This window comes from Corythoichthys intestinalis, chromosome 9 (genome assembly GCF_030265065.1).
Source record: "Corythoichthys intestinalis isolate RoL2023-P3 chromosome 9, ASM3026506v1, whole genome shotgun sequence".
Classification (NCBI taxonomy): domain Eukaryota; kingdom Metazoa; phylum Chordata; class Actinopteri; order Syngnathiformes; family Syngnathidae; genus Corythoichthys; species Corythoichthys intestinalis.
This window is the reverse complement of record NC_080403.1, coordinates 8,501,736-8,518,558: the sequence shown is the minus strand read 5'-3', so window position 1 is coordinate 8,518,558 and position 16,823 is coordinate 8,501,736. Positions and strand designations below refer to the sequence as shown.

The 16,823-nt window shown below is 37.1% G+C and overlaps 1 protein-coding gene across 2 annotated transcripts in view; it reads right to left on the bottom strand.

Annotated features, from left to right (window-relative positions):
* Positions 1-16,823, bottom strand: part of LOC130921544 (sodium- and chloride-dependent GABA transporter 2-like) — a 96,915-nt gene that overhangs the window by 6,789 nt on the left and 73,303 nt on the right. For both annotated transcript variants that reach the window (XM_057845578.1, XM_057845579.1), the window contains one exon: positions 16,711-16,811. In XM_057845578.1, coding sequence (XP_057701561.1) covers positions 16,711-16,811 — 101 coding nt within the window. The remainder of the gene's footprint in view (positions 1-16,710; positions 16,812-16,823) is intronic.

Genomic DNA, 16,823 nt, shown 5'->3' with positions numbered 1-16,823 from the left:
ACAAAACAAAAAAAAAAAAAAAAACTGCTAGGTGTAGACATGGCCGTAGAATCACTGAATATTGTATAGCATAAACAAGTTTATCAGAAAAGTTTGAATTAATCAGAGGTTTTAATCTTTCATATAACCCAGTATGGACGACTAATGTTAGCATCTACTAGCATAAGGGTTCTTAACTCTCATGCATTGAGTATGTCTCTGACACATTTCAGACCATTCTTACGCCCTATGCTTCACCTTACATTTCTAAAACCACCACCCAAAAAAAGTGTTGTATGTATACTGTACGTATAGAATTAAGTCGCCTATCGGTTCCATATACATTTGCCCGCAACAGTCATTTTGATCTCAAGAACGTACTGTCAGTCCACATGCATTAACAATAAGTCATCTACCTTGAAGAGCGAAGTATGGTAAATACGCTCAGACAAAATACACAAACACCCGGGATGCAGTTCGGTGGGCATTGCTGCCTGTCATATGACCCACAAAAATAAAAGCCAACAAGTATTTATTCTGCTTGCGCAAAACAAGTTTGTTGCTTTTAATTTGAAAAGCCAAACCAGGGCCTGAGCTTGGGGGGGGGGGCATATGCAATAGAATTGAAGTATCCTAAAATACAAGTGCAAGCATGAATTATTTACATTTAATTAGGGCTGTCAAAATTGTCGCATTAATGGGCGGTAAGTAATTTTTTCAGTTAATCACGTTGAAATATTTAACTCAATTAATGCATGTGCGGAACAACCAACTCACGCAATGCCGCGATCAGACTACAGTAGCGCCGACTTACGTGTATTGAGAGCTAAGAGGCAGAGACATGCGAATGGAGTGGACACAGGCAATCATTGGACTCGCGCCATTTATTAGTATAGGCTTTGCCATTCCTTCCACAACAATTAAACCTATTGTAGCAAGTGACATGGCGAAGATTGACAGGAGATGACCTTTTCTTATACTCTGTATTGAACTCAACGCAGAGAAGATATACTATTTGCTCCCACCACTGACAGTCATGGTTGCCAACTTCCCATCATGCATTTGGGCAATTAAGAACAGTTAAGTCGCTACAGTATCATTTAGTGAAAGCACAACAAAAATAATTAATAATAATTCCTATTCCTCCCAAAAAAAAAAATAATGTTCACAAAAAGAAAAGTGCTCAATGCAAAGAAAACTGGCATTCCTAATCAAAATAGCTGTGCAAAATAATACTCAGACTTTGGTCACATTTCGTTTAGCACAATAAATACACTAGATAATATTTAGTCACAATATACAAACTATCAAAATGACTATAAATTGTACTCACATTTATCTTTTAAGAATTACAACAAGTCCTATCTGTGGATCTCTTTCACAGAAAGAATGTTTATAATGTTAATGCCATCTTGTGGATTTATTGTTATAGTAAACAAATACAGTACATATGTACAGTATGTTGAATGTATACATCCGTCGTGTCTTATCTTTCCATTCCAATAATAATTTACAGAAAAATATGGCATATTTTATCGATTGCGATTAATTACGATTAATTAATTTTTAAGCCGTGATTAACTCGATTAAAAATTTTAATCGTTCGACAGCCCTACATTTGATCAATGCGGTGATTGGTGATGGGTATATGTGTTGCGTTTGCTTAATCGGTGTCTCAAGATAAGGACAGGTGGTAAGGTAAAAGCTGCATTCAATACGACGTCATCTCAAAAACAAACAGTTACTCAATACAGTGCGTTTACCACGTCAACACAGCCAAAGATGAGTCAACTCACGCTGCAGGACATTTTTAAAAAGACGGAAAAAAATGACGCTTGACAGTCCGAAGGGGCAGGGAATTATAGCCAAATGATAGCAGTGAGTGACTTGCCAATTTGAAACTGTGGTAAAGCCAGTAGCCAAAGTAGTGTAAAGTAAAGTAAAGTAGTAGTGTAAAGACGAAACGCCACTTTTAGAACGCTACTTTGGGCTAGACGAGAGTCATTCCATTTTTCCTCTTATTCTACATACTCGATTTATTTTTGCCAGCGATGCAGACTATGCTCTACCAGTTTCACCGATGAGATGTCGCAACAATAATCATGATTCCATGATACCAATCAGACGTAACAAAGTCACATGAGCACACAGAGTCGGAAGTCCTATGATCACACCGGAGTGTTCCTCATTTTCAATTCATGGTGCAAATTTTTTAAAGTTTGAATTCGATGACCTTCGTTTATTTTTTGGCCTAGTAATCTTATATGGTCTTATAATGGGTTATACAGTAGTACAGTATAATAATAACAGGTTCAGATAGGTTATGTTGTGCTGAGAGAAAAAAAAATCTATTGTTTAAAAAACATATCACACTTTTAAGCAGTTACTCACAAAGTTATTCATTACTTGAGTATTCTATTCACTGGATTTATTTTTACTTGTACTTGAGTACATTTTTTGGATGACTACTTTTACTTGAGTTATATTATTTAGAAGTAAGGCTGCTCTTATTTGAGGAATATTTTTGGCTACGCAACCCACCTCTGATTTATTAGATGGATAGAAACTAAGCAAGTAGAGCGGGACAAATACACTAGTTTGCCAACATGAAGCTGTGCATGATGACAAACCCCTTGCTGTTTGCTTTATAATTCTCTGAGGACATGGAATTCTTTGAAAAAAAAAAAAAAAAAAGACAAGCAGCATCAGCATTTTTAAGATGTTCTGCTTTTAGACTGCTGCAGAGACAAAAAAAAAAAAAAAAAAAAAAAAAAAAAAAAAAAAAAAACAGCCAGACTTTAGAAATCAACAATTCTGGCGTGATTAATAAACAATTATGGGATTATAAGAGGATTTGTTGAAAATAAAAAAATAAAAAAAAGCAACATTGTGTTTAATCAAAATCATGGAACGGAAGTGAAGACTCCAAAAATACCAGTTGTAGCTTAAAATACTTAAGTAAAATACATCTATGTCTATGTATCTACTTTATTGTCCATTATTAAGAAATTTAAAATCTGGAGTACTGGTTTGGGACTTGGCATTGGGGGTGAAAATGGCCTGAAAGATACATTAAGTGTCTTAATCAATTTAGAAAAGTTGATAAAGTCATCCTTGTCTCTGCAGGCAGTTAACACAATATTACAAACACGTATGGGTAAATCATGACATAAGCCTCGTTTCAAATCAAAACTTCACCAGTTGCTGCAGGTGGGCCAAGCACATCATCAGCTTTAAAAAAAAAAAAAAAAAAAAAATGGGGTGCCCAGAATGTTTAAGACCACAGGCACAGGTCATCAGGAAATGCTCTGAAGCTATTGTTGGCCACTCCGGACCTGCCTGGAAATTAGGACTATATCAAGAAAATTGTAGACTTTCTGTTTCTGTTTGTATTTTTACACATTTTATGTCCAGGTAAAAGATACCAATTTAATAAATACAAATCCAATTTAAGTTATGAAAAATCACCATGATGCTGATATGAATCTGATCTTTACTAGTTGTAGGCATTATACGTATTTAATTTTATATAATTATTTACATACAAGTGGAATATTGATAAGTGTTTAATACGTCTGCCTCACAGTTCTGCGTGGAGTTTTTTTGTTCCCCCCTATATATGCATGGTAGGCTGACGAAATACTCTGCATTCTCTATTCAGTGTGATTGTGAGGATGAAATGCTGTTTAACTGTATGTGCCCTGCACGTAATTGGTTGGTAACCATCTCACGGTGTACCCTGCCTTTTGCCATGGTTAGCTGGGATAGGCTCCAGTAATGGAAGATGGATGAATGAATATTGTACAAAGAAAAACAGAATTTTTATCCTACACATAGAAGTACAGCGACTGGGAGTGGGGATATACTCTGGTATAATCCTCTAGGTTAGGGTTCACTAAATCCGGACCTCGGTGCCACTTTTCCTGTTGTGTTTTCCATGTCTCCCTCCTCCAACACACCTGAATCAAAATAATCAGGATCATTATCAGGCTTCTGGAGAGGTTGCTGATGACTTAATCATTTTATTCAGGTGTGTTAGGGGAGAGAGACGTGGAAAACACGGCAGGAAAAGTGGCACCGAGGTCCGGATTTAGTGAACCCTGCTCTAGGTGGTGCCACTGTGTGCTGCATGGATAATTATTGGTATATTTTCTCATATTATTGATTTAGTATACGACAACCTTTTTTGTTAATTTGATTTGGCTTTCCTTTTGAGATATAGGACAAGTCTGAGCATTAGTTGAATAAATACAATAATTAATCAATAAATAATTGTGTTTCTTGATCAAGATAATAATATCAATCAAAATAATAATTGTTTGTTACATAATTGTCAAACCATGCCACTGACTGAATATTGCTATAATATATCATATTTTCAGAGGACAGATAGATAAGGGAGAACCTTGATGAACCTGCAAGTGATTGTTGAGATTCATCTGCTAGAAGTGGAGAAGCTATTTTGGTCTGGTATCTCAAAATCAAGGCTGGTTGAATGAGACTAAAGTTAATCTTCAACAGTGCAAACTATTTTTCCTGTCTGAGAACTGGCACATCAGGCTAAATATTTACTCAACTGCATTGAAATATTTCAAGCAGAATTTAATCAGAGGTAAGGGTCAGTATCCAATCATGTCCTCAATGTTGTCATAGAAGCTCATGAAGCCACATGGCAAAACGATGTAACATGGGGGGTTGCTGGTGGTGTGGCAGCACCTGGGCCCGGGCCTCCAGTGGGGCCCCTTTTTGCGTGTCTATAGGGGCCTGTGTCAGCGGCTAAAAGGCATGTCTGACGATATGCTGGGCTTCATTATTGTGTTCAAGTGGACATACAGGCATCAAACTCTCCGCTACGCCCTCCCTCAAATACGATCACATTTAATAACTGTATTAACATGTTCTGCAGAAAGGACACGCACACAGTGGTGGCAGTGTGCCGGGCCCGGTTCACATTTTTTGCACCCGGATGTATTTTTTTCCCGCCACTTAGCCGAATATGTATGCATGTGTTCATTTTTGAAGCAGGCAAGCTACACCCTAAAACACGGGTCAATAACCCGGTCCTCAAGGCCTGCTGTGAGTCCTGGTATTTGTTCCAAACGATCCAGCACAGACAGTGGAACCAATGAGGTTTCTGCTAAAACAGCACCTGCAATCAACTAATTGCACTTGTAAAACACCAGATTGGAGAAAAGGTGTCATCTCGTTTGGTTGGAATGAAATCCTGCAACCACAGCGGGCCTATGTGGAATAATTTGCCCTTTTGACACTGAGTTCTGCATTTTGAACAAGGTATGAACTGCTACATATTTATTTATTGAAGTCCAAGGTCAAACCATTTGCCTAGTTTAATGCACATGTGTAGCTGGGCTCATTGAATATAAACAAATTGCCAATACATCACCATAAGTTATTGTTGGTCTGGCCCTTAGACATATTAACTTTAAAAATATCTAAATTATTTATACAAAAACTGATGGTGTAGTTGTGCATTCGCCTGATCTAGTTGCAGGTGGCGTGAAATTAATTCCCACTCAATGGCCATGTGCTTGTGGGTAAAAATGGTTAGGGTTGTTCCGATCATGTTTTTTTTGGCTCCCGATCCGATCCCGATCGTTTTAGTTTGAGTATCTGCCGATCCCGATATTTCCCGATCGCTTTTTTTTGCTCCCGATTCAATTCCCATCATTCCCGATAATTTTTCGCGATCATATACATTTTGGCAGTGCATTAAGGAAAAAAATGACCCAAAAAAATATATACATTCAACATACAGTACATAAGTACTGTATTTGTTTATGATGACAATAAATCCTCAAGATGGCATTTACATTATTAACATTCTTTCTGTGTGAGGGATCCACGGATAGAAAGACTTGTGACTTTGTATATTGTGACTAAATATTGCCATCTAGTGTATTTGTTGAGCTTTCAGTAATTGATACTGCAGCCATGCCCCAATGCATGATGGGAAGTGGCACCATGACTGTGCGTAGTGCTACCAATTGATATATCTTCTCTGCATTGGGAAATAACACAAGGTATTAAGAAAAAGATCAATTGCTACCTTGCTTCCCCACATTGCTCCCCATGATATTTCTAATCGTAGCGAGAGGGATTGTGGGTAAGGCTTTAGCCAATTTAAAAACGGCTCCAAAGGCTGACAAAATTCACTCTACTCATTTTATGCTGCCTTTTATCTCTCCATATAGGTAAAACGGCACCATTAATGGTTGAACGCGACAATGCGTGAGTAGGTCGTGCAGCGCATGCATTAATTACGTTAAATATTATAATGTGATACATTTATAGAAAAAAATTAATTACCGCTGTTATTGGGATAAATTTGATAACCCTACCTTAAGCTTAAACTAAAGACTCTGGATGAGTGTAACATATTATGTCTGTAACGTTAAATACAATTAGAAAACGATTTATTTAAAAAATATATATATTAAAAAAAAGGCATGGCCGATATTTTTTTTGTCGATTCCGATACTTTGAAAATGACGTGATCGGACCCGATAAAAATGGTTGTCTGTGTGTACCCTATAACTGACTGGTGACCAGTTTAAGCTGTCGTACGTAAATCTTTTGACCGAGAACAGCTTGGATGAACTCCAGCACCCCGCAGCCCTAAACGAAAACATGCATAGAAGTGAAGTATTCTAAAATACAAGAGAAAGCATGAATTATTTACATTTAATCAATGCAGTGATTGCTGATGGGCATATGTGTGTGGTGGTTGCTGAATCTGTATCTCCCGATCAGGACAGGTGATAAGGTAAAAACTGCTCTTAATATCAACAACAAACAGCGACTCAATACAGTGCGTTTATAGAGTCAACACAGCTGAAGATGAGTCAACTCATACTGCATTTTTAAAAGGAAAGAAAAAATGACGCTTGACAGTCCGAAGGGGCAGGGAATTATAGCCAAATGATAGCAGTGAGTGACTTGCCAATTTGAAACTACGGTAAAGCCGACAGACGTACGTGTTTCCTGTGATCAAATAAACGGACCCAAATATGAGCGCACCTGCATAATCCAAGCATTAGCGCAGGTTTGTCAACTCTGAAACATGTTCAACACTTAAAACCTGACCATTGTAATAATGTAAAAATAAAATAAAGCCACCTGATCTTAATACCGTTCCGTTCAAATGTGTGTTACGTGCCCTGTCACTGTCAGTACAATAATATGGGACTCACCTATGCAACGGGTCATCTATTTTATTCAGGGGTGGGTAGTAACAAGTTGCATTTACTTGAGTAAGTTTTTTTGAGAAAAATGTACTTTTAAGAGTAGTTTTACCTCACCATACTTTTTACTTGAGTAGATTTGTGAAAAACAAACACTACTCTTACACTGCTACTTTGGGCTACACTAGAGTCATTCCAATTTTCTTCTTATTCTAAATATTCGATTTGACTTTATTTTTGCCAGCGATGCAAACAGTGACTCTACCAGTTTCACCGATGAGATGTCGCAACAATAATCACATGATTCCATTATACCAATCAGACGTAACAATACAGTCACATGAGCACACACAAACTTGCAGTCGGAAGTCCTATGATCACACTGGCGTGTTCATTCATGTGGCCGTAAAAATGTAACTATTTGGCATAGTCAACATTACTCAAAAGATTGGTTTGAACCTTTCTCCCAGTTTTTATTTGGCAGGGATATATTTGACGCCGATAGACTCATTTTCAATTCATTGGGGGGGATGTTTTTTTAGGGCAAGCTTGCTCTTTGGACGTGTGATGTTTCATTTTTCTAGTTTGAATTCCATGACTTTTGTGTATTTTTGGACTAATATAGTAACATAATGGATTATAGTACAGAAAAATAACAATTCATGATGTTGTGCTGAGAGAAAAAAATCCATTATTAAAAAAATATCACACTTTTAAGCAGTTACTCAAAAGGTTATTCATTACTTGAGTATTCTATTCATTGGATACTTTTTTACTTGTACTTGAGTACATTTTTTGGATGACACTTTTATTTTTACTTGAGTAATATTATTTAGAAGTAACGCTACTCTTAAGTGAGTAAAATTTTTGGCTACTCTATTCACCTCTGATTTTGTTAAATGGCAAACTACGCAAGAAGTTTGGGACACACTATTTTTCCAACATGAAGCTGCGCATGATGACAAATCCCTTGCTGTTTGTTTTATAATTCTCTGAGGACATGAAATTCATTGTACAAATAGACGAGCAGCATCGCCATTTTAAAATAAGCTGCTTTTAGACCTTTGCAGAGACAAAGAGAAATGAAGTCAGACTTATGAAATCAACAGTTGTGGCGTGATTACTAAAGACTTATGGTATTATAAGTGGCCCTCCACGTGGTGTCAACCGGAAATACATCTAGCTGACGATAGCACCAACATATTCATAGTTAGTGTAGGTGTTCAATATATTTCTTGTTGGTGTTTGTGTTTCTTTTCTCTCTTTTCATGTGTTCTTTTCTTTTCTTCTGTTCCCCATGACCCCTTCCTGTTTGCTGCTTTGTCATAATAAACGAAGTATGTTGAACGATCACAATGGCAGTATGTCAATTCTCCTAATGTGAAACATTAAAACTTCCATTCCATTCAGACTTCCATTCTCCGTGTCAAACAGCTGAACAGGAGAAGTTTAAAAAAATAAAAATAAATAAGTGGATTTGTAATAAATAAATAAATAAGTAAATAAATGAAAAAAAAAAAAGAAACATTGTGTTTAATCAAAATTATGGAACGGAAGAGAAGTCTCCAAAAATATCAGTAGTAGCTTAAAATACATCTATGTCTATGTATCTACTTTACATTATGTATTGTGACAGTCTAATATTAAGAAATGTAAAATTAGTCGTACTTTTGCTCATATATTTGAAGTAATGGATTGGGACTTGGCATAAAATACTTAAGTATATTCTACATCTATGTCTATGTACGTATCTACACTATATTATATATCTTTACTGTCCAATATGAGTAGAAATTTAAAATCTAAAGTACTGGATTGGGACTTGGCATTGGGGGTGAGAATGGCCTGAAAGATACAGGGGGCAAATAATTATTTAGTAAACCTCTAATTGTGCAAGTTCTCTCACTCGAAAATATTAGAGAGGCCTGTAATTGTCAACATTGGTAAACCTCAACCATGAGTGACAGAATGTGGAAAACCTCCCCCAGAAAATCACATTGTTTGATTTGTAAAGAATTTATTTGCAAATCATGGTGGAAAATAAATGTTTGGTCAATACCAAAAGTTCATCTCAATTAGGGGTGCACGATATCCATTTTTTGAAACCGATACCGATAACTTCCTGCTCCTCAATGCCGATACCGATACGATAAGCGATAATATATATATAATTTTCCAATGTATATTCACCTGTGTTTTTGAAAATTTGTAGGTCAAAAATACTAATGGTTGATTCAGCATAAATTTGCCTTTGAGCGAACCAGAATTTTCATGATGGCATGAACATTATTATAATGAACAAAACAAGGACAAGAACAGTTTTGACTTCAAAATAAGTGCCCAAAATAAAAGTAATTTGAGTCAATCACAATCAATCAGTCAATATAATTGACTATGTGTTCCCTTGAACAATGAGCACTGATCTAAAACAAACATAAACCCAACAGGTTTGTGCTTTGTCAGCAGATAAAACATTTGGGGCAACAGGAGAGGAGACTTTTGTCGTCTTGGTCCATGAAACAACTTTCTTAACCTGGCAACTATAGCACAGCAAGCCTATCAATAACCAAAAGGCCTCTAAAGAACTTTTAAACATAACACTGTAAAATGCAAACATTTGCTAATTGCTATAGTAAGGTTTATAACTCAGTGAAGGAAAAATACGGCCTCTAGAACAGTAACAAAATTTGCATACTGGCAAAACAGGAGTGGAAACAAATGCACACATTCCAATCCGACACCGTGCCAAAAGTATTCTTAATAGGCCCGATAATATATATTATTATTGGATTAATTGGGATGATGTCATAATTCCTATTATCGGACTGATAATTATCGGACCGATAATTATCGTGCACCTCTAATCCCAATACTTTGTTATGTACCCTTTGTTGGCAATAACGGAGGCCAAATGTTTTCTGTAACTCTTCACAAGCTTTTTACACACTGTTGCTGGTATTTTGGCCCATTCCTCCATGCATATCTTTTTTTGGGGCTGTCGTTGGGTAACACGGACTTTCAACTCCCTCCTTACCCCGTGGCGTCAAAATAATGACAAGAACAGTGAGCAAAAATCCCAGAACCACACGGGGGGACCTAGTGAATGACCAACAGAGAGCTGGGACCACAGTAACAAAGGCTACTATCAGTAACACGATGCGCCGCCAGGGACTCAAATCCTGCACTGCCAGACAGGTCCCCTGCTGAAGAAAGTACACTTCCAGGCCCATCTGCAGTTCACTAGAGAGCATTTGGATGATCCAGAAGAGGACTGGGAGAATGTGTCAGATGAAAACAAAATAGAACTTTTTGGTAGAAACACAGGTTCTCGTGTTTGGAGGAAAAAGAATACTGAATTGCACCATACCCACAATGAAGCATGGGGGTGGAAACATCCTGCTTTGGGGCTGTTTTTCTGCAAAGGGACCAGGACGACTGATCTGTGTAAAGGAAAGCATGAATGGTCCCCTGTATCGAGAGATTTTGAGTGAAAATCTCCTTCCATCAGCAAGGGTATTGAAGATGAGACGTGGCTGGGTCTTTCAGCATGACAATGATCCCAGACACACAGCCAGGGCAACAAAGGAGTGGCTTCGTAAGAAGCATTTTAAGGTCCTGGAGTGGCAGCCAGGGCAACAAAGGAGTGGCTTCGTAAGAAGCATTTTAAGGTCCTGGAGTGGCCTAGCGAGTCTCCAGATCTCCACCCCATAGAAAATCTGTGGAGGGAGTTCAAAGTCCATGTTGCCCAATGACAGCCCCAAAACATCACTGCTCTAGAGGAGATCTGCATGGAGGAATGGGCCAAAATACCAGTGTGTGAAAAGCTTGTGAAGAGTTACAGAAAACATTGGCTTTCGTTATTGCCAACAAAGGGTACATAACAAAGTATTGAGATGAACTTTTGGTATTGACCAAATACTTATTTTCCACCATGAGTTGCAAATAAATTCTTTAAAAATCAAACAATGTGATTTTCTGTTTTGTTTTTTCCACATTCTGTCTCTCGTGGTTGAGGTTTACCCATGTTGACAATTACAGGCCTCTCTAATCTTTTCAAGTGGGAGAACTTGCACAATTAGTGGTTGACTAAATCCTTATTTGCCCCACTGTAAGTGTCTTACTCAATTCATAAGAGTTGATAAAGTTGTGAAGGCGTCATCCTTGTTTCTGCTGGCAGTTAACGCAACATTACCAACACGTATGGGTTATTTGTGACATAAACCTAATTTCTTATCATAACCTCGCCAGTTGCTGCACGTGAGCCAGGGATTATAACAATATAAAAAAAAAAAGAAAAAAAAAAAGAAATAAAATTCTTCCGTTGGCCACTCCGGACGTGCCTGTAAATTATGACTATATCGAGAAAATTGTAGACTTTCTGTTTTTACACTTTTTATGTCCAGGTAAAAAAATACCAATTCAATAAATATAAATCCGAATTAAGTCATGAAAAATCAGCATGATGCTGATATGAATTTGATCTTTGGTAGTATTATACGTATTTCATTTTATATAGTAATTTACATGTAAATGGAACATTGATAAGTGTTTTGCATGCACGTCTGCCTCACAGTTCTTCTTTTATGTTCTCCCCGTGCCTGTGTGGGTTTTCTCCGGGTACTCTGGCATCCTCGCACATCCCCAAAATATACATGGTGGCTGAGTGAATATTCTGAATACTCCATAAGTGTGATTGTGAAGATGAAAAGCTGTTTATCCGTATGTATCCTGCGTGCATTTGGCTGGCAACCAGCTCACGGTGTACATTGTCTTCTGTCCATGGCTAGCTGGGATAGGCTCCAGCACCCCTGAGACCAAAGATGGATGGATAAATATATACTAGTAGTACAAAGAAATAAAGCATTTTTATCCTTCAAATAGAAGTACAGCCACTGGCGATATACTATGGTATTATCCTGTAGGTGGTGCCACTGTGTAGTGCATGTATTAATATTGGTATTTATTAATATTACTGTATATTGCTATGCTATACTATGTTTTCAGAGGACAGATGCAGTAGATAAGGGAGAACCTGACTGAACCAGCAAGTGGTTGTTGAGATTTTTTTGCTAAAAGTAGCATAGCTATTTTGGTCCGCTATCTCAAAATCAAGGCCAGTTGAATGAGACTAAAGTTGATCTTCAACAGTGTAAACTATTTTTTCCTCTCTCAGAACTGGCACGTCAGGCTAAATGTTTACTCAACTGCAGTGATATATTTTAAGCAAAGTTTAGAGGTAAGGGTCAGTATCAAATTAATGTCCTCGATGTTGTCATAGAAACAATCTGTTCATGAGGCCACATGGCAAAACGATGGAACTTGGGGGTTGATGGCGGTGCGGCAGCACCTGGGACCGGGCCTCCAGCGGGGCCCCAGTTTGTGGGTCTAAATGGGGCCAGGGTCAGCATGGGAAAGGCTATAAAGCACGTCTGACGATGTGCTGGGCTTCATTATTGTGTTGAAGTGGATGTACAGGCATCAACCTCTCCGCTACCCCATCCCCTTAATACAGTTACATTTAATAACTGTATTTGATATGTTCTGCAGAAAGGACATGCACATGCAGTGGTGGAAGTACGCCGGTCCAGTTTGCATTTCTCGCACTCGAGCCCGGATCTATTTTTCCGCCACTTTGCCGAACATACTAGTTGATGCATGTGCTCGTGTTTGAAGCAGGCAAGCTATCCCCTAAAAGACATATTGACACAGAGTTCTGCATTTTGAACAATGTATGGAATCCTAAATATTTATTTAATGATGTCCAATGTCATGTATATTCTATATGTTATTGTGAGAGTTGAAAGTTGTCTGTGTGTGCCCTACAATTGGCTGGCAACCAGTTCAGGGTGTAACCTGCCCATAGTTAGCTGGGTAGGCTCCAGCACCCCTGAGACCTTTGTGAGGATGGAAGATGGATGAATGAATATAGTACAAAGAAAAAGAGCATTTTTGTCCTACAAATAGAAGTACAGCAACTAGCGATATGGTCTAGTATCATCCTCTAGGTGGTGCCATTGTGTAGTGCATGGATTAATATGAGTATGTATTTTTTAATTTTTAATGTGATTTTATATTATTTATATTAATTGCTATTATTTTTTTCACATTGTAGATTTAGTACCGTAATTTCCGGACTATAAGCCACAACTTTCCCCCCCTCATTTTGAATCCGGTGGCATATAGTCTAGTGCGGCTTGTTTGTTGATTTATTTGGGTTAATAGGGAACACTTTATTTGACAGCGGCGTCATAAGACTGTCAGAAGACCGTCATAATTATGACATGACACTATCATGGGCATTACTGAATGCTTATGACAGATGTCATTAAGTGTCACTAACTCCATTTATGTCCAGCTTAGATCTTTTACATCCATTCAAAAGTGAGATAATTTGCCGGATGACACAAAATGAAATCTGTCATTAGCATTCATTCATGCTCATGGCAGCGACATGTAATATTTAGGGCTGTCAAACGATTAAAATTTTTAATCGAGTTAATTACAGCTTAAAAATTAATTAATCGTAATTAATCGCAATTCACCATCTATAAAATATGCCATATTTTTCTCTAAATTATTGTTGGAATGGAAAGATAATACACAAGGTGGATATATACATTCAACATACTGTACATAAGTACTGTATTTGTTTATTATAACAATAAATCAACAAGATGGCATTAACATTATTAACATTCTGTTACAGCGATCCATGGATAGAAAGACTTGTAGTTCTCAAAAGATAAATGTTAGTACAAGTTATAGAAATTTTATATTAAAACCCCTCTTAATGTTTTCGTTTTGATAAAATTTGTAAAATTTTCAATCAAAAAATAAATTGTTGATGTCAATAATTACACAATGCTTGAACCCAGTCGCACCCAAGCGCCAGCAGAGGCGAAAAAACTCCCAAAAACACAAGTAACAAGTGGCCAATGGCACTGTGCTGTCATTTTAATCTGTTTGTGCGGGGCATGTGCGTTAATTGCGTAAATATTTTAACGTGATTAATTAAAAAAAATTAATTAACGCCCGTTAACGCGATCATTTTGACAGCCCTAGTCATAATTATGATGGTCTTATGACAGTTTTATGGCCCCCACTGTCAAATGAAGTGTTACCAAATACCATAGCTAGCAATTAATGAAACAACCGGAGCAATAACTGAAAAAAATTATTATCAGAAAACATGAATTTTGGTTGTTATTTACATCTGTTGTGCTGCAATGCATGCTACGAAACATGTTGGACGACTACAGTGTTAACAGAAGGTTGCAGCAGAGGTTAACTATCTACCTCAAATGAGCAGTAATGTAAATGAAGTTTGTTGAAGCAATGAATGGTAGTTCATTTGGTCTTAGACAGTCTTATGATGCCACTGTCAAATAAAGTTTTACCGATTAATATCTTTTGGTGTTAATATCCCATAATAGAGTGAGGACAGTTGTGGCTTATAGTCCAGAGGGGCTTATCTATGAACAAGTGCCACTTTCTTGTCAAATTTGGTGGGTGGCGGCTTAGAGTCAGGTGCGCCTTATAGTTTGAAAATTATAGTATATCTACACCTTTTTTTGTGTCAATTTATTTTCTAGCTTTCCTTTTATGATATGATAAGTCTGAGCTTTAGTTTAAAAATTCAACGATAAACAATTGTGTTTATTGATCATGATATTAACATCAATCAAAATAATCATATTTTTTACATAATCGTCCAACCATACCACTGACTGAATATAACTATGGTATATCATGTTTTCAGTGGACATACTGTGTATATATACAGGACCGTCTCAGGAAATTAGAATACACAATATTCTAATTTCCTGAGACAGTCCTGTATATATACACAGGACTGTCTCAAAAAATTAGAATATTGTGTATTCTAATTTCCTGAGACAGTCCAGTATAGGTAGATATAGGAGAACCAAACAGAACTTGCAAGAGATTGGTGAGATTTTTCTGCTAGACGTGGCGAAGCTATTTTTGTCAGCTATCTCAAAATCAAGGTCGGTTGAATGAGACTAAAGTTAATCTTAAACAGTATGAACCATTTTTTCCTGTCTCAGAACTGGCAAGCAAGGCTAAATGCTTACTCACCATGCAGATAACTGGAGTAACATATTTCAAGCAGAGTTTAATCAGTGGTAAAGGTCCAATCGTGTCCACAATGTTGTCATAGAAACGATCTGTCCTGAGGCCACAAAGCAAAACGGTGCTGGCGATGTGGCAGCACATGTGGCCTGGCCCCCCAGTCCAGTTTGCAGGTCTAAGGGGGACCCAGGTCAGCGGGGGAGGGGTTAAAAAGCATGTCTGACGAAGTGCTTGACTTATAAATTGTGTTTAAGTGGACGTACAGGCATCAAACTCTCCGCTACCCCACTATCCTTTATTATTTATATTTATTGCTATTAAATTAGCACCATTGGTGTGGAATATGTGCGTGAAATGGTAAATGTGTGATAATGTAAACGCTTTTGGCATTGTAATAAATGCGCTATACAAGTACTCTCTATTTACCATTTACCATAATATTACTGTATTGGACCAAATATAAGACGGCCCTGATTATAAGACGACCCCCTCTTTTTCAAGACTCAAGTTTGAAAAAAGACTTTTGAACACTGAATTAATTTTTATACAGAAAATAATTACAGTACATCTGAAAAAAAAAAAAAAAAAAAAAGATTTTAACAATGTATTTGAGAGAAAAAGCCTGTTATTTTGCCTCATTCAAATCTTAATATCTGATCCTTCAAATATATAAACTAAAGTGCAATCACATGCGTAATTGAATGGCTTCTAGTTTTTGAAATGTAAATAAACCAATCTATTGTGATTAAACAACAAAATTGCAATAACTGCAATAACCATCAAAGTGAGGTCTAACTGTAACTGTAGTCTTGAAACAAATCTGAATAAGGAAAAACATTCCAATAAAATAATGCAAACTGGTTAAACTTGAGAGTAGCTGAGATCTGTCATGACAGAACATTACTCCTCAAGTTCAGCATTCGCTTCAATGATATCTGGCGCCATCTAGCGTCGCGAATGGGTATAATGTCTAGACCGCGAATATAAGACGACCCCCACTTTTTCAGTCTTATTTCAATGCAAAAAACACAGTCTTATATTCGGGCCAATACAGTATATTTTTGATTTAGTATATCACTACGTTTTTTGTTAATTTATTTAATGGCTTTCCTTCCTAAACTAATAAATAATCATGTTTAAAGATCGAGATATCAATCAAAATCAACATTATTTTTTTACATAATTGTCCAACTATACTACTGACTGAATATTGCTATAGAACATCATGTTTTCAGAGGACCGACAGGTAGAAAAAGGGAGAACCTGACAGAACCTGCAAGAGATTGTTGAGATTTTTTGCTGGAAGTTGCAAAGGTATTTTCTCCTATCCGCAATCTCAAAATCAAGGTCAGCTGAATGAGACTAAAGTTAATCTTCAAGAGTGCAAACTATTTTTTCTTGTCTCAGAACTGGTAAGTCAGACTAAATGTTTACTCACCATGCAGATAACTGGAGTGACATATTTCAAGCAGAGTTTAATCACTGGTAAAGGTCTGTATCCAATCATGTCCTGGATGTTATCATAGAAACGATCTGCTCCTGAGGCCACAT